This window comes from Athene cunicularia (assembly GCF_003259725.1).
Source record: "Athene cunicularia isolate RWA chromosome 8 unlocalized genomic scaffold, athCun1 chr8_part1, whole genome shotgun sequence".
Classification (NCBI taxonomy): Eukaryota; Metazoa; Chordata; class Aves; order Strigiformes; family Strigidae; genus Athene; species Athene cunicularia.
The window spans coordinates 8,705,865-8,724,133 of NW_020799109.1; the positions used below are offsets into that span (position 1 = coordinate 8,705,865).

Here is an 18,269-nt window from a genome sequence, read left to right on the forward strand (position 1 = left end):
GTGATTGCTGTTGTTGCCATGGTGCTTAAAAAGGTGAATGGAGCAGGTGGTCCATGAGACGGTGAATGGAAGGAGAAAGATGTCCCTATGGCTACAAAGGGGCAGTTCCATACCTCCGAAACAGTGCCTCTAACAAGGGTGTGGCTTACGTCATCTGTAAAACTGGAGATGATGCTGTAGGACTGACTTGTCAGAGGTTATACAGAATGGCAGAGGAAAATGTTCTTGGAAGCATTTATTTTGTTTGGGTTTTTGTTGTTTTGTTTTTGTTTGTTTGTTTTTGGTTTTGGGTTTTTTGGTTGGTGGGTTTTTTTTGTTTGTTTGTTTGGGTTTTTTTTTTTGTGAGGGTTTATGCTGGCCCTTTCAAATTTTAGGGAAAAAATATGAGGACAAGGCAGATGTAAGAAAAGTGATTTGGGTAAAATTCACCTAACCAGGCATCCAATTCCAGGTGTTCCAAGGGAAACTAGAAAATGTGAACCGTATCCAGACAGTTTGAATTCTGCCTCATGTTCCCTTGTATAATGAGAAGGAGACAAGTGTTCATCCCTGAAGAGTGATTCAGCACACTGGGCAGAGTTCCCTGGAGCTGAAAGGGCCAGAACTGGTGTTTTCTAGCTGAATGTAAACTGCTGAACATGTGATGCTGAATGGTCAGCTTTCCTTTATTTTGCTTATTAGCACATTGCATTTGTGTTTTCTGGTGTTACTACTGTAGGCATTGCAAAAATAGGTAAGCATGGGGTATGGTGTGTGTGTCAAAATGGATGTATTTGAGACTACGCAGAATTTTCTTTTGAGAGATTCTGGACCTGAGGAAGCATCAAAGGGCTGGTCTTCTGGGAATTTCTGAGTCCTTTCTGAACCGATAGGGGCAAACTCCTTATGACGTGCCAACTGTTGTATGTCCCTTTGCTCCAAACAGTGGCTTAGAAGGGAGAGTACGAAGTGTGCCTGAAGGCTGTTACGTTCCTGCCACTAACGACAAGCCATGGTTTTAGGTACTTGTATAAAACATTGCAAGGAGTTTATCCCATCCCCTGTATGAAATATTGGAGTGAAGAAGGCTTTTGGATGGTCTTTCTCTAAGCCAGTTGCTATGCCCAAGAATTAATAAAATCCATATTGAAGTGACAGCTGGTGGACAGATCTGGCTTCTTCTTGCATCATTTGTCTCTCTAGTGGCTCATGTTCTGGGCTCAATGCACATTTATCCTTTTATTACGGCATTTATTGATTTTTATTTATTTATTTATTAAATCTCTGTTTCCTTACGAATCTTAATTGCACTGTTCAAAATCTAACTTTGGTCATATCAACACTAGCTATTAACATCATTCTTTCCTTTTGCTTTTTAATTACTGACCTTCCAAAGGCATTCAGCTAATGAAATAAAAATGCAGACAAGTGAGAATATATTTTCTCAAAGCTTTATATGGATCACGAACCAGTTTCCAGTTTCTGTGCTACTTTGACTATTTCATATCTTGACAATGTGTGTGAGCTCTTATACTTTATCCAATATTTCTTTCATTTTTCTCCCTCCCTAATTTATATGTATATTTCTCGAGCTGCCAGAAACTTTAGACTGACTCAGGAGAACAGCGGAAAGTGTGTGTCACAAAGGCAAAGATTCAAATGAACTTTAGAGCAGAAATTCGTTTGCTTATTTATTTATTCTGGGTTTATGTGGTAAGTGGCAAGAAGAGGCAAAGACCTTTCTTTTCAAGGGAGAGAATGTTAGCTGTTGTTTTCTAGGAAGTGGGGTTCAATCATTGTCTCTGTCAGTCAGTGAGTGATTTCTGTTTTGACACACAGAGAAAAGAAAGACCAAGTCTGCCTTTGTTTTCTCCAACTCTGTAAGCTGGGTCACCCAGGTAATTACAGCTTTACTTAAGAAAGAGAGTATGAGAGAGAAATCTCTGCTGCTGCTTGTAAGCACAAAGAAAAGACACTTGAGGGAATTAAATTGCATGATAACTTTTATAAGGCATCTGAATCATTTTGCATTCCACCTCTAAAGCAGAAAATGATGAGTTTAATATCATATTGTAGGATGTAACTTGTAAGTCTCTCAGAAGGCAGCTATGGCATCCAGAGATGTTTGAGCCTGGTTATTCATTATTTTCTGCTTAAAGGCTGAAGCAAATGTGACTATGAGGCTTTGAGCCACTTCTAAATTTATTCCCATTCTTACTTGTAGATGCTACTGCATTAGAAGCCATAATCAGGGTGAGTTCTGCTGTGTAGATACTGGCAGATAGCCCTGTGGTTTAACAGCAGATAGGATCGGTTTGTGTTTTAAGTGTGTTTGCATGTGCTCATGTAAATGCACACATACATTTATTAACTTTATTCTCCCATTAAAATTCTCCCTACCTCTAAGAGAAACAATTTCAGAAGGTCAGCTCTCTGCTGATTTTTCTGAAATTCCCATCAGTAGGTGTCATTATATATTTAATAAAATGTTAATTCTGTGTTCCTGCCTAAATTGCAGGAGATCAGTAATTATGTCAAAATCTTCCAGAGAACCTCAGCTGAAATATAAAACTTTATTCCCTAGCTTAAATTTGTAGTGTGGCAGTGGGTGAAACAGATCCTACACAAAAAGTATTTATGAATATGTATGACTCTAAAGAGAGAGAGGAAATACCATTATTGTTCAGGAACATATCTCAATTCTTTTGTCAAATTTGCCTAAAAACAAATAGTCTACTACTTGCTCTACTCCTTGGGGCACAGGGTGGCAAACTTTGAGTTTAATGTCCCAGTGACTGGGCTATTATTTTCTGTTTTAAGGCCACAATATCTTTCTGTCTGTGAATAAAGAGAATTTTTCCATTAGGAACTTGTGTTATATTAACAATGCACTGAATTATTTTATTCTGTAATGGAGAACGCTCAAGATGTTTCCCTTTGATAAAATAATAAATGTGATGAGAAGAAATGTGCAACACAAATACTGTTCTGCTCACATACAGCAGTGTCTAGGAGTAGTACATCTAATTGGCAATTACTATAGCAATATGTAACAACTTACTGAATAGGATGGACAACTGCAAATTTGGACTATATTTAGTGGGCAAAAATATGTGAAATAGTTTTTTATGTGTTCAGTATGAGGGTGAGGAACAAATACCAGAAAAAAACAAACAAACAAACAAACAAACAGTTGAACAGTTATTGTGGGCTGATTTAGGAAATGAATGACTGAATAAATGTTTTTTAACACATGTTTGAGTGATGAGCTATCTGTTGAATGTTGTGGTTTCCAAATAAGTGATCTGGAAGCTTAATCTTCAGGTGAATGTGAAATCTGTGAAGGACACTGTTCCCTCACAAATAACCAGTGTCACAAGACTCTTTGAAAATGGTTTTGATGATCAAGAAAAATCTTCAAGGAAATTTTAACACCCCAAGAGATTCTGTAAAATTCTCTGGAATGCTTTTTTTCACAACTTTTAAAGCGAGAATCCTAAAAGAGTTTAGAAAATATTCTCTGGTGATACTGTGTTAGACTGGATGACTAGATCAAGTTGAACACTAAGCTGAGACTCAGTTCATCAATGTTTGCAGGTGAATTTCTTGCTGGATAGTCTATGGAAAGTTATTTTAGTAATCTGGGCCTCTGTGTCCCTGTTCATAGACACCTCCTTTTTGGAAACAGTTTCCTAATTACGGATGAATGAATATAGTATGACACAGCACAAATCATAGAGTTTATGGCAGCAGCTTTATTTGTGTTAAGACACAAATGATACTACTCTACTGTTACATATCTCACTGTCCTTCTCAGTTACTTCATATTAGTAAATACATCCCTATAAAGAATTCTGTTTAGTTGTTCTAAAATAAGTATGACTTAGGTCACTGACTTCTGTGTGAAGGACATTCATGCTTTACAAATATCCACTTTAACTAGATTATCTCCTCAATTCATTATCAAATCACTGTTTTGAGACTCTACAACATGTTCTGTTTTATGGTGATATGCCTGTGTGCATCTGATCTCATCAAATTCTGTTTCTGATGGGGAAATTATCTTATAAAAAATAATATTACTCAATCTTGGTTTTAATTTCTGTATGCTTGGAGAGGAAGAAAATCCTATGTGGTATTTCATCCTGTCAATGCTAATCTTTCTCCTCAGTGCTATATCTCTAAATAGCAGATGTGTGCTTTATTGCAGTGTTGGTCCTCCATAGCACAGCATAACGTTTTGGCAGGAGCAAACAATTTATTGTATTAGAGTCAAATACAATCAAATGTTCCTTTTCCTATGAAGCATGGTCAGATATTGATATTGCATTAGCTAACATTTTAACATAGGAGAGGCTTAATAAGATACAGTGTTACTCTCTCTAGGCTGTTTAATTAAACTAAACAGTCACTGTGTATTGTACATTGGTTTTCTGCCAAGGGAAAGTAAATCTGTATCATATTATTTTCACCTACTGAATGATGCTCTCCCCCCATCAGAGACTCTCTGGAAGAGCTGACACTGCTGTCACATGAACTGCATAATACAAACTGTGTTTGTATTACACTGGGCTGTCTCATAGCTCAGTATTTTCCAGTAGCCTGAGCAAGCTTTGTGTGCAGGCAAGAAATGTGACCGAAGAGCTCCATGTTGTATGTTACTGGTCGGGATCCCTGTTTGCCACCCAGGGGTACACAGGGCTAGGCATCATAATCTCTCTGCTGCTAACCAAGCTCTTCTCCACCCCTGTGTTGGGGCAGGGACATCTGAGCTGTAGCCCTCTGGTCATCAGGAAGGTTCTTACTGGACCCATGGTGGCAAGGTGACAGGGGTGGGTTTGTCACTGTCTAGTCTCAGAGCACCATTTGCTCAGGACCAGAAGTTGCAAGAGTTTGGGTAATTCAGTGGCATCTGCTCTGGTAGCACTCTTTAGTACTGGATGTTGCCTTCTTATTGCTGTCAGTGGCACTGCAGATGGTCATCAAGGTGAACATCCACTCTTTGCCACTGGTGGCAGAAGTAGTATCACTTATGTCATGTGAGGAAAAAGTTGTGTCCCTGGACTGGAGACTTGAGAAGTGTTTTCGTACAGCACCTTTTGACGCTAGATTGCCAGTCCAGGAAGGGTATGGGGAGAGCAAGCACTTCTGGGTTAGGGTTCCTTGTGTTTTCTTTTGAAGCAAGAGTTGATGCAGAATCACATGAGAAGCTACAAGTGGAGAGGCATTCAAGGCACTTGTTTTGGGGAGTTGTTCTATTGAATCACTACTGCAAAGCAGAGCAAGACAAAATCATTTGTGGTATTTCTCCTTATAAACTAAAATAAACTGCACAGGGAATACTGGTCTTTTTTACATAATTCTGAGCCCATCTTTCAAGGCAGAAGGGTACATCTACACATTGCGACGCAGAACTGTGCAGACATGGCAAATGAATAATCATGCTCTAGAACTGAAAGGTGCATATTTTTATCGGTGGCAAAAGATAATGCTTTGACTCTGTTTTGCACAGTGTCCTGTGCTGCACAAATGTTCCAGCTTTCTCAGAACAGGTAAGGCAATGTCTCTCATGGTCCTGTGTTGCATCTCACATGCACCCATGAAGCAGCATGAATGGCTGGATGCATCAAAGCATTGTCTTTAGCGCGGCTCTCTGACACTGGCACCATGGTTAGATTCAAGGATGGCTCTAGTGGATTTATGGGAGGCTCCACCTACATAACGCAGCGATGATTTATCTCATGCTGAATGTTTTGTTGTTGTTTTCCCTCAACAGAAGATTAACTTGGAGTTCTATATTGACATCCATGCCCACTCCACCATGATGAATGGCTTCATGTATGGGAACATCTTTGAAGACGAGGAAAGATTTCAGCGACAGGCTGTTTTTCCCAAGCTACTCTGTCAGAATGCTGAAGACTTCTCTTATGTAAGCAATGTTTCTCTTAATTAATTTTTTCCTAATTTATTTTTTAATGATAAGTCTCTGGCTTAATTGGATTGTGTGAATTTTATTTTAATATGAATAGAAGGCTACTTAAAATTTTTGTCATCATTAGCTACTGTTTTCCTTCTTATATTTACCTTATCCAAAACTGGTAAGTGTGGTCTTATGTATTGTCATTAGACATGTGAACAGAGCAGGTTCTTTATCTTCTGTATTATAACCTTTGGTTCTGAATTACTGGAACACTTAGTTGTCATCAGATCTATTGTCTTCTGATCAACTGTATCAGTTTTATTGTTTCATTGGGCAAATTTTTAAAAAATAATAGCAAATAGTAAAAATAATAAACTTGAAAGAAAAGTTTAGATAATTTTCTGTTGAAAGTTGTGACAAAGGCAATGTATGCTTTTGAAATTCTTTGATATTACCATGGAAACTGTTGTGCAAGAAAATATGCAATTACTCAATACATGTCTTGTAACTTGAAAGAAAGTATGTGTGTAGGTATCTCTGGATATTGCAAATAAATGGTAAACTACAAATGAGCTGGAAAGGGGCATATGTTTTTAGAGTAAGTTTCAAGCAGAGTAGAACAGATCCTTAGCACACATTGGTTGCAGTAGCCCTGCAGAAGTCAGTAGATTTAAGACTCTGGTCCAGTGTGTTGCAACTTTGTGTCAGAGTATGACATCCTGGCCCTTTCCATAGCCTCTTTTGTGCATCAGTTTTCCTTGAAAGCTGTGCAAGTAGCACACACAATGCCCAAGACTGCCTGCTTGCAACTGCTTGTTTGCTTCTCCTGGCCCACCTTTCACACCTGTGGAGCTACCAGCTAAGCTACTTCTCTACAGTTATCCCTTTCTCTGTTTCAATCTATGCAGTCCAGGTTTGCTTAAGTGGACAGTCTTTGAAGTAAGTGGTGTTTGGTGTCCTATTTTCCTTTGACTGGGATAAGGAATACTCAGAAATGCATCTCAGCCAAGGCAGTGGGAACTTCCAGACATAAGCTGTGACGAGGGAAGGCAGTGGATGACATTTGGCAGCTACATAATGGGAACACACTCAATTAAAAATTACTTTGGAATCCCGCATCAAGCAGAGAAGAGCAGAACCTACTGTTTGGGTCCTAATTTTATGTCTGTTATGTTCTTAACCCTCTTTGTTACCCACCATAGGTTTTCCCAGTCTGCTGTCTCCTTTTTGCTTATACTTCATCCTTCAGGACTGAGAGAGAAACCTGGGTCATCTCTCAAAGATGGGGACGGCTGGGGCATGGTGCCTGCCTGCTCGGCAGTGCCATCCCAGTCAGCTTGTGACAGAGGTGGTGGATGGAGTAGGATAAGGACCTTGTAGTGTTTCATGTGTTTAGCTCTAGAGAAACAGCATCTAAACCCAGAAACAAAACCAGATGAGTGTGCATGGCAAAACAAACTGTAACTGGAAAAAAAGGCCATTTTCATCGTGGCAAGAATGCTAGCCTAAAGCTTTCTAATCAAGATGCAGTAGAGAATGTTTTTGTCTTGTGCTTGTGCATATTGCACTGTGGAGTTTGAGCGGGCAGTGAGTATAGAAATGGAGTTGTGCCACTCTTTGCTTGACAGATCTGTTCCAGTAAAAGGAAGAGGAAATTGAGACCTCCCGATTCCTGTCCATTTCTCTCTTCTGTGGTAGTTTGTTTTATGCGAGAGTGGGAAGAAGTTTGGATCTGTCTCAGACTTTTCTAAGACTAGGCAGAAGATATCCTTTCCTCTGTCTTTTCTGTTCCCAGGATGGGGGTCTCTAGTAGACCAAATATTTCCCTTTTCTTGTTGGGACCAGCAGTGGCAGCTGGCCAGGTAATGCCTGGGAAGGTGTGTGACTGCTGTTGCTGCCTCTCTTGCTTCATAGTATTGTTTAACAATTGTCAGTATAGTTTAACCATTATCTGTATGTTTTGGGGGTTCAGGGGACTGCTGCAGTGTGAAGCTTTCTGCAGTCATTCACTGCAAGGGCTTCTCAGAAAACTGTCCAGAGTGCAGAGGACCAAATCCATACTAAATGAAGGGGGGACAGCAGCTGCTTCTGTTCCCAGCTCTTTGGAGCCTGGGGAAGAGGGAGTTGGGTTCAAGGAACAGCCTTTTCTTGTCCAAGATGACCTCTGTGATTCTTATCTATGATTCTCAGAGTTTCTTATCTGCACCTGGTTGTTTCAAAAACACATTCTAAATAAGGGGGCGTTCACAGATCATAGCAATGAAAACCCGCAATTGACAGGAGTTTAGAAATTTTGTTCTCAAGTGTCTGATTTCTCTCTTACTGTGGGAGATTAAGTGTTCCTCTTAGTGCAAGCCTTGGTTGACAAAGGGAAAATCTTTGAGAAAATGACGTAGGAAATAGAAGCCAATAGCTAAATAAACAGCGCAGTCTCTCCCCTTTGACTCTCAATCTCCTTTCTGTAGAACGTGGCAATCGGATATATATGTTGGCATCCAGCGCACCACAGTTTGACATAGGTGCTGCTGACACTTAGTACATTGGGCTTTCAACTCACATCCTACTGGTCTCTTGAGACCGGAAGCTTTTCCCTTGCCATCCATCCAAGCCATTCTTCTCAGGGCAGCTGAGGGGACAGAAGTGTTGGAAAAGGAGACTGCCACAAAGTGTCCGACGTGCGTGAAGCAAGAGGAGTGAATATTACTGCTGTCTCTAAGTGGGAAAGTCTCTATTCTCTTGTTTTCAGCTCCAGTCATGTGAGTTATGTGACTGGTTGGAAATATCAGGGGTGAAATTTGCTGCTTGAAAGAGAGGAAAGTAATCCAGAGCTTCCTGCATTTAAAAAGGAGGGGAAAAAAAGTGTTGAAGATTAAAAATAGTGTATGTAAATATGCCCTATTGACTGCTCAAAGGGAAGGGGGGAAGTACATCGTTAACATTACCAGGCTGGTGTTTGAAAGTGTGGGAATGGACCACTGTTGTTACTAATTAATTTTCCAAAGCTTCAGGAGGTCTCATTTACATTGTATGCTGCTGCGGCCATTTGTTGGGATTATAATACTTCAACAGCAGCACTTCAAGTGAAAACTGGCGGCTGCATGAAGTGTTGTCCATAATTGACTAGCTCCATGTCTTCACACAGCACAGAGACAATGTTCCATTATGTTATCCATTGACAGTATCATTGAAAAGATTACTCTCCTTAAAGCATCTGTCAACCTTGATTGATTTACAAGGGACAAAGAACTGAAAAGGTTTGAAGTGCGGGTACAATTTTTGCCACCGTTTAGCATACATAATGGTTCTCCTTTGATGTCAAAAGCTCATCTTCTATTAATAATGCAGAGGGCTTTTGAATGCAGGCTACTTGTATGGAGTTCCACACTAATAACCTACTTGCTGTGAAATGGGATTCACTTTGGAGAAGCAGTCATTTGTCTGAGTTTTACACGTTCGGAATGAATCCCAACTCAAAGGGATTTCTTTCAGTGCTCTGCATGATTGCAGCTGAGCCCGGCACGGGTTAGGGAAAGCAGGCAAATCCTAGCCTGCTCCTCCAGCCGAGAATCTGGCAGAAATCACACAGCCAGATGCAAAGGAGCATGAACAACAAGCCTAAGATGATGCGATCAAATGCCTTGTGCCGTTTTGTCTGGCAACCTTCTATTAATATACTTTAGAGTGCATTTCATGCCTGGACTGCTTTCTTCACCTGTCATTTCCAATAGGCCTTTTTATTTAAATGACAGCATCCAAGGGAGATTGGTGATTAGAGTAGGGGATGGATAGGGGGTTTGCGCCTGCGTGCCTGTTGTAGGACCAAAGGCAAGTCACCCAGTGTCTCTGTACCCTATCTGTTGAGAAGAACACTTAACCTCACAGTACTCTGGAAGGCTGACTGTGGTTTGCAGGTAAATGTTGTGAAAGAGACCAGAAATACTTCATTTGTACATGACTTCAGAAACAGAGGCCTGCCTTTGGTTTAGCTGTCAGCACATGAATAGGAAAGTGAAAGAAGAGCTGGGAAGTTTTGCTCTCAAATAAATATATGAGACATTCTTGGGCAGCTGTCTGGGGGAAAAGGACAACTTCTTTAAGGAAAACATTTTACATTTTCAAGGTTTAAGGAGGATATTTTTAAACATTGGGGAGTAAATATAATCTTTGTGGAAGCTCTAGCAGTGAGATCTGACAAGCTCTTTTGAAAGGCTGACTCATTGGGTTTTAGGAGCAGCTGTTGACACCATGTCTGAGTGCCTTACACATCAGCCATGGCTAGGAGTTGTTGCAGTATTTGGAGGGGTGTTCTTCATCTGACCTTTCTTGTTCTGGAGAGTGGATTAGTCATAAGGACCAGACACAAGCACTTGAGCATTTCAAGAACTTGCTAGTCTTAGAGGTGGCTAATTTTGACCTTTGTGACAGTATGAGAGGAGACCATCTGTTCTCTGGTTCGTTTAAAAGAAACAACTGCAGCCGTTCTTGGATGGCTTTATCACTTCATAAAGATTGCTTTTCTTTGCAGTTAAAGGAAAAAGGCTGGCCAGAGGTACTTGGCTTAATCTTCCTGGTTTTGGTTTTTTTTTTTTCCTTTGGACTCCAAACTGGTGGTACTTGGAATACTTTTGAGTTCTCATTTCATTTTCTTGTATTCAACCTCCCGGCAGATCACCTTCCTTAGAAATACTGTTTGTTGTCCTCTGTGTGCTGCAGTTAGCCAAAGACCCTGATAAAAATTTGGGATCCTGTTATCTTGGGCCCTGGATAATGTCTAATTCTAGCTACTGAAAAGAAAAATTAGCTCTATGCTAGCCGAACCCAGAACTACTGAGAACGTCCACAACCCCAAGAGCTTACAGTCATGCTGGGGAAGAGAGAAAGAATGGGTGCAAAACGATTTGCTTGAGGAAATCAAAGAATAAAACCCAGGTCTCCAAAGCACCAGTCTGCTTTCTTCGTCAGCAGCTCCCTATGTTTATACCACGCTGCGCACTCAACAGTGAAGTCTTTGAACAACAACCCACCTTTAGGGAAACATGTTGTTAACTCCAGTGCCATAACACTGTGACCTGAAACATATTTTTGAGACTATCACTGTCTCAGCAATATGAATTCAGATATGGAATGATTTGCCCTAGTACTTTTTGTTGTGGTGTTTTGTTTGGTTTGGTTTGTTGGTTTTTGGTTTTGTTTTTTTTTTTTTTTATCCAGGATATCTAAAAGTGAGTAACCAAGGAAAAGATTTTAATCTATTTATATCTTCTATTTTTTTTCTTTTCATCCACATTGTCCAGGTCTGTTCTCATTTCCACAGCATCCCCCTCATCCATCCAAGCTTTCTTAGGGAATATGTGTTTCTTCCAGCAAACCTTCTCCCATTTACCCATGGCAGCTTGCTGAGCTGTTATCGCTTACCCTGGCTGGACATCTCCCTCTTAGCTTTGTGATCCCTATTACTAATCCCAGCATGTTTTGGGACATGTCTGAAGGAAGCACTGGTACAAGTGCCTGAGGGAGTAATAACAGCTCATGAACATTGAGCAAATGCCAATAACCTGTTCCAAAATAAAGATGTGTTGCATGGGACTGGGCAAGGAAGAGGGATCTGCAAGCATGTTGCTTAGACCTAGAATTCATCCCAAAGTAAAGTACATACTCACACCATCATCTCCAAAGTGCCTTTGCTGTTTCAGAAAAAAAAAACCTTCATCCCAGAAAGACAAAAGCTGTTGTATTCAGGTAGGTTTTGTTAACAGCATTCAAGCTTAACAGATCTACTCAGAAATCTCTTAAAACCTGAGCACAACAAATGATCCTACCTTCTTTTTTGTTGTCTTGTACCAGGGCATTTCAAGGAAGACAAATACAGCTATTATATGCTTTAGCACCCCTCTGGGATGCATTTCTGCTCACTGCTTCTTGGACATGTTGCTCCATTAGTTAGTTAGTTTATTTATTTATTTAATTATTTATTTTTCCTGGAGATTGGCTGAAGGGAGAGGAAGTGTGTTTCTGGTGGCATAGGGAAACTGATTGTAAAGCCTGTGCTTCTAAGCATTATATGTTTTGGTCTCACAAGAACTCTGCCCTCTGGAGAGTCGCAGATAAATTAAACTGCTCCATTACATTGTGCTGAACCAGTCCACCCCTCTTTTTATACAGAGGGTTGAATTAATTTGTATTGCAAAGAAAATGAAAAGGAGGGAGGAAATAGTGTTTGAGTAAATGGATTTTCTTTCAGCACTTTCTTGCTGCGTTATTTGTGCATATAGGAGTTGACAGTCCCTTCTCCTTCCCCACACAGGTAGAGATTTTGAATATCCGCAAAAGAAACAAGTTTTCATAGCGGTTTTATGGTGTATTTTCAAAGACCATCATTGCTTTTACCTTATGTCAACAAGCTGGGAGCAGGTGACAGCCTCCCAGAATAGCACAAAGGAAAGGAGCTCCTGTACGCGCAAATGCAAGCTGCCTCTCTTGCAGAGCGCTGCAAATTTCACTCAGCTGGGACACACTGTGCTGTGAAGGAGGGGCAGGAAGTTGGTTAAGAACTGAATACCCATCCCCCTCCCAGGATCTCTCTCTGGGTATTGCCTTTTTAACTATGGGATAGTTTAAAATATCTAGAATACAAGTCTGGTCCAGAGAACTGTTCCAGAGCGGTGAGAGCGCCCAGGAAGAGTCTGAGCAATGGGCTGTACTGGGTTGCTCTGGGAGCAGTGTACAGCATGCTGCCCCTCCTTAGGAGGGGTTGTAATCTCCTGGTTTAGACCTACAAGTGAGCAGAACATCTCTTTACCACAGACCAAACCACTACTTCTGTGGACTGTTCAAAGCAACTGCATGCATGATCTGCAACTGCATCCCATTCTGCTTCTCATTGTCCTAAGTTTCTGTCATTTGTTAAATGATTATGAAAGCACTCCCAGGAGACCGCACACATGCTCATAAAACTATTGGAAAGAAAAGCATTGCAGGCTATTGCTAGAGGCTATTTCATTGTATATTTTGAGGAAATGTCTCATTTTCTACTGACAAATAGGGAAACTGAGAACTCCAGAGACACGAATTATTTTCTAAACGGTGTGATTATTCTGTAGAGTTTAGACTAGGAAATGCCAGCTTTGGCATCTTTGGGGAAGGATGTGCTCTGGGAAGCAGAGGTTGCTATTAGTAAAAAACAAGAGGAGAAAACCAGATCTTTTCTTCATTACTACCCTGAAGCATTTGCCAGGTCCCTTATTTGTGCATATTACTGGTCACAGCTTGGTCTGGTTCTTTAAAGGGAGATGAATTCCAGACTAATTCTCTGGTTTATGGATGATGGGTTTGTGCATAGTTAATGGTTAGAGTAGGGACATTGTCACGTGTGGTGAAGTGCACTTCTGGTGACAAGGAGAAGCAGGCTCACTGAAGAAGGGGCTGAGAGGACCTTGGGTGACAGTACACTGTGTGTGTGCACGCACACATGTGTGTGTTTGGGGTGGCAGTATCTGGTGGTGAGAGGAGCTCCAACTGAGGATTACTTAAAGGATGGGATGAAATCTGCCACATCCTCTTGCCTTTTCCGAGTAGGCTGTGATGGACTGCTCAACTCTGTAGGGGAGCCCTTGACTGACTGCGAAGGTCTCAGGGAAGGACATGGCCACCCTGCAGATTGTTGTTTAAGAAGCTCTCTCAGAAGAGCTGCTGTTTTGATTGGATTCCAGTTGTATTAGCTGCTATGGTGAGGCCAGTGAACTCCATTAGCATCTTCAGTGCTGTAGCACGTGGGAAGGTGGGAGTTTGTGCGTACAACCAGTTCCAGTGCATGCGAGGATGAATTCTGGCGAGTGTGAAACACAGGCCAAATCCCTGTAGTGGTGCTGCCAGTCTAACTGGTACAAGGTACAGAGTCAGGCAGCAGACTGCAGAGACCTCCATAGTCCTGGAGTTGTATGGCAGAGCGCTGCAGAGAGCAGAGCATGGATATTAATGAACAGTGAAAAGTGCAACTATTGTAGTTCTTGCAAGGTGAACAGCTGAAACCCTGAAGCATGAAACCCAGTTGCTTTTCTAACAACAGAGTTTCCAAAAAGGGAGCTCATTTGGGTACTTTTGGTTTTGAGGCATAAACTGAGAACTTAAAAAGTCTCCCTCCTTCCAACCCCTCTGCTAATGACCATGCAAATATGTGTTTTTATCAGCAAACTTAAGCAGGCATGACTGAAAGACACATGGGAGGGAGGGGGAGGGGGAAAAGTATTCCTCCACTACATATTAAAGGGATAATGAAGCCCCTCAGGGAGCAGATGTGTGTGTGGTGACAAAGTACCTTTAAACTGTTATTTCTCTGAGGAGAATTGCACTTTAAAGTCTGACAGTGTGGTGCTAGGAAGGTTGTGTTCCTGCTACTCCTACAATGTGATGCTGCCTTTAAGAAAGGGTGATTGCTGTCTGCTTTCCACTGAGCAGGAGGAAGAAGGCAAAAAAGACAGGTAGTAGAACGGTGAAAATCTCTTAGGATTTGAGGCTGTTTGGTCTGCAGATTTTTAGTTTCAGGTTTTTCTTTCTCACATTCTTAGGACAGGTCAAACTGCTTCAGATCTGCTCTGCATGCCTTCCCTCAGATTTTTGCAAATCGTATTCTAATTCAGAGTATTTTCCCTTGTTAAACCCAAAGTTTGCTGCCCACCTCAGTGTTTTCTACAAGGCACAGAAGTTATGAAACCAAATGCTGTCAACTGCAGAGCTGTCCGTGAGAGTGAGTGAGCCTTTTTCACAGAAATAATCAGTCCAATCTGGCTGTCCCTAAGGGATCTGGAAAAACTTCAAATAATGGGATCCCTCTTTGAAATGATCCTGAACTTTTCAAAACCTTCTCTTCCCAAATTTCGGTAGTCACAAATGATTCTGAGATGAAAAATTTTTCCTTCCTGTTCAAAGGCAAAACTACAAGGTGAGATGAATCTGGGAGTAATTTTGAGCTCTGTTCCCACTTCATCACGCCTCTGCTCCCAGAATCCTTCCTCTTTGCTTGCTACCTCCAGATCAGCTTTCTCCCTTTGGGATTTTTTTTTTTTTTTTTTTTTTGATAATCCCATCTACAACTCAGATGCTGGGTGCAGCTTGTTTGTAAAATAAATTGGAAGAAGGCTGCCGGATAGCAGCCTCCCAAATGCCATGATTTCCAAGTCTCCAGACCCAGTTGGCATGGAGTTGATAGTCTATCACAAAAAACACTAACACATATGCTTTCCAGTCTATTAAGAGAGTTAATGGAGCTGGTGAGAGGTGGGTGTGAGGAGAGAGTTAAGTTGGCTTTTGAAGTGAGAAGTTCCCTCAGTGCTTCCAGGGGAGTAAGGAGATAAGTTTTGCTTGTAAAATAGCTTGATGGGCTACAAGCTGCAAGAATGGCAGGGTCAAAGCAGTGACTGCTGGGCACACCATGGCAGTAATTAGCTCTGTCCATATGAGGAAAGTGAGCTGCTGCTTGCACCCGTCTTATAGGACCCAGCGGAGGGGCAAACAGAAGAGTCACAATTTGTAATACTGCTATTTACAGTCCTCTGCGGCAAAGATTTCAAAGCCAGTGCATTTCTGCGCTCTCTTTCTAACTTTTGCAGACTTCAATAAAGCATTCTAGAAAATGAGAGTGAGTTACAGCTGATACTGTAAAACCCTTCGCCGAGATGGATTTGACATTGTCTGGGCTCCGGTCCATTTCCCAATGGCACGTCTATTCTTCCTTGATGACAGGTGTGTCGTTCCTTTTTTCTAGAGCAGTAACTACTATCTTTTTTATTATCACTTTTTTCTACATTGGGGCACTGAGTTGAAGGATCACAGAGGTCAGACCTGCTTTAGAAAGAAAGCTTGCTCTTCAGCTATAAGAGCAGCATCAGCGATGAGGTAGTATTTGAGTCCTGATTACACTTGGCCGTTGCTGGTCCTGATAGGTGAAGAACATGAAGCAATTTGTATGCATAATCCCCATTTCCCCCAGTAGGTAAAGTACGTATTGCTCAACTACAGAACGAGAAAAATGTGGGTAGTTTTTCTGGTTTTGGGGTGGGGTTTTTTTGGAAATACCTAACCTCAGTTATAAAATGCAGCTTATTTCCCAAATGGAAATGGCATAATTATGTGTTGTGATATGAAACCCTTCTCAAATTATGAATCCTCTTGCTGTTTATGTCTCTGCTCTTCTGATTAGATTCACGTTAGAAAGATTTCTAACATGATTCTCTGATTCTTGTGAGCATACAGTTGAACATGCTACATCCTTTTGTAAGACACTTCCTGGACCTACGTCATCTATCTAGAGCAGCAAATGGGAAGATTTCTTTATTCTGAGTTTCATGCAGCTACTCTGTGAGGACAAATGATCTTCTGGGAAACGTTCATGTGCAGAGTAGAGCTCAAGTTTTTAAAGATATATGCAGTTTGCTACTTCCTTCCATGGGCACATAAACAATCAGTTGTGTTGCAGTAGATGTGAACAGGTGGTAAAATATATCTGTTGGATTTCAGGAACCCCCTAGGCCTTGCTAAATCAGAAATTCATCTTTCTCTATCTGTCAAAGCCTGCGACCAGATTTCTGTCTGGTTGACAATTTCTTTCCTAAATACTTTCTGAGTCATTTGTACCTTGTTGTTTCCTTTCTTGCTGGGTTGGAGAAACACCTCAGGATTGATCATAAGTGATGTGCAGTCCTGCACCCTGTACCCTGGTTCCCATGCTAGGAGTCTGTCAAGGTCTGACTTGTGCTGTGGTCATACCTTGATTTTTTTTTTTTCTCCCTAAGGTGTTGAGCAATTTCAGAAGGCAACAAAGATTCATTCCCTAAAAGTCCTGTATGAGAAAGTAACCTTTTGTACCCTGTCCCTTTGCACTGCCACTAGTGAAAGGTAGAATTGAAGCTCCCATCCATCACTGGCTGGACACTGAGCCTCCTTGACATTTCAGCCCTTTTTAGCACAGTTTCTTCCACTGAACAGAGGACCCAGATTTACTGGGTTTTGCCTCAAATTTTCCCTTTTGTGCAACCTGAGATTTTCTGATGCTGTAGCAAGGCAAGCCCTCTGTGAAGTCACACATACAATGAGGAGGAGGTCCCGCCAGGGGAAACTCCCATCAATCAGAACCAAGTCCATCAGGACACCAAAGGGTGGACTTGGGCAAATTCGGTCTCAGATGTGTGAGAAATGGGCTATTCTCCCTCTCTGTCTTTTGGAGCCACTCTTGTGACAGATTGATACAGGCATGTAGAGGCAGACAGTAAACTGCCTGCCCTTACTTTGTGAATATGGACTGCTCAGTCCAGTACTTGTTAACAGGATGATGGAGCAGTGCTGAGAAACCAAGGAGCCTTCAGCCATATGCAAGCTGCCTAGGCTGTTGAGCTTTTAAGATAGCTACCAGGGGTCTTAATTCACTGAGGAGAGACACTGCATGGTAGTCACCAGCCAAGAGACAAGAGTGCCCTGAGACAGGGATTTTGGCACATTGAGAGGTCTGATCAAGGGCCAAGATTTTTTTCTGCTTTGAGACCACTCCAGAAGGAATTTGCATGCATTTTTTTTCTTATTTTCTTCCACACATCTCTTTGTCTGCTGCAATGTCTGAATAAGGTCCAATTGGTTTACAAATTTCTTTGTGCTGCCTGGCTGTTCACTGTCATTCCCAATGGGGAAACCAGTCATCCAGAAGGCATTCAGCACAGCATGGGGAGGAGAAAGAAATCTTGTAGGAGGGCCTGTGGAAGCAGGCACTAATGTCTGAGATGCAAAGAGAGGGTCAACACACCTTCAGCCTCTCAAGTGTACGTGAAATGCAGGTGTAGTTTTCTGCTGGGTTTCTTCTCACTAGAAAGTGGGGGAATCCTTCACTCTTTCTGCTCTGCTCTTTCAACACTGGATTCTTTTTGCTTGGTGCCTCCTAATCCTGTAGATAGCTATTTATTCACTGAATTTTCTCACACAAGCTGGGAAGCAGAGTCCTGTGAGCTTTAATATATCTGTGTGTTTTAATAACAAATTACTGTTGATTTTATACAAATATCCCTATTTAAGAACTTCAAAGTCTTTAGTGTTTCCCTCCACCCTCCAGACTTTGTACTTTTTGCTGTTGCTGTTGTTGACACTCCCATGTGATTCAGCTTTGGAGAAATAAATATTTGTTTAGCTGTTCTCCTGCTGTGCCTGCTCAGTGCATTTGCTTAATGATGACTTCAGCTTTACAAGGGTTTTAGGGCAATAGATTCTCCCAGAAAAACAAGAGACTCATTTGTGGATAGCTTTACCTCTGTTCCTTCCCACCTCTTGATGCATCCACCCTGCCCCTTTCCCTGCCCACCCCCTGCCCCACACCCCCCCAGTGCCCACCCCC

General features: G+C 41.5%; 1 protein-coding gene across 3 annotated transcripts in view; it reads left to right on the forward strand.

The window, feature by feature from the left end:
- LOC113482589 (cytosolic carboxypeptidase 6-like) overlaps positions 1-18,269 on the forward strand; it is a 969,074-nt gene that overhangs the window by 855,414 nt on the left and 95,391 nt on the right. For all 3 annotated transcript variants that reach the window (XM_026853353.1, XM_026853354.1, XM_026853355.1), the window contains exon 10: positions 5,756-5,908. In XM_026853353.1, coding sequence (XP_026709154.1) covers positions 5,756-5,908 — 153 coding nt within the window. The remainder of the gene's footprint in view (positions 1-5,755; positions 5,909-18,269) is intronic.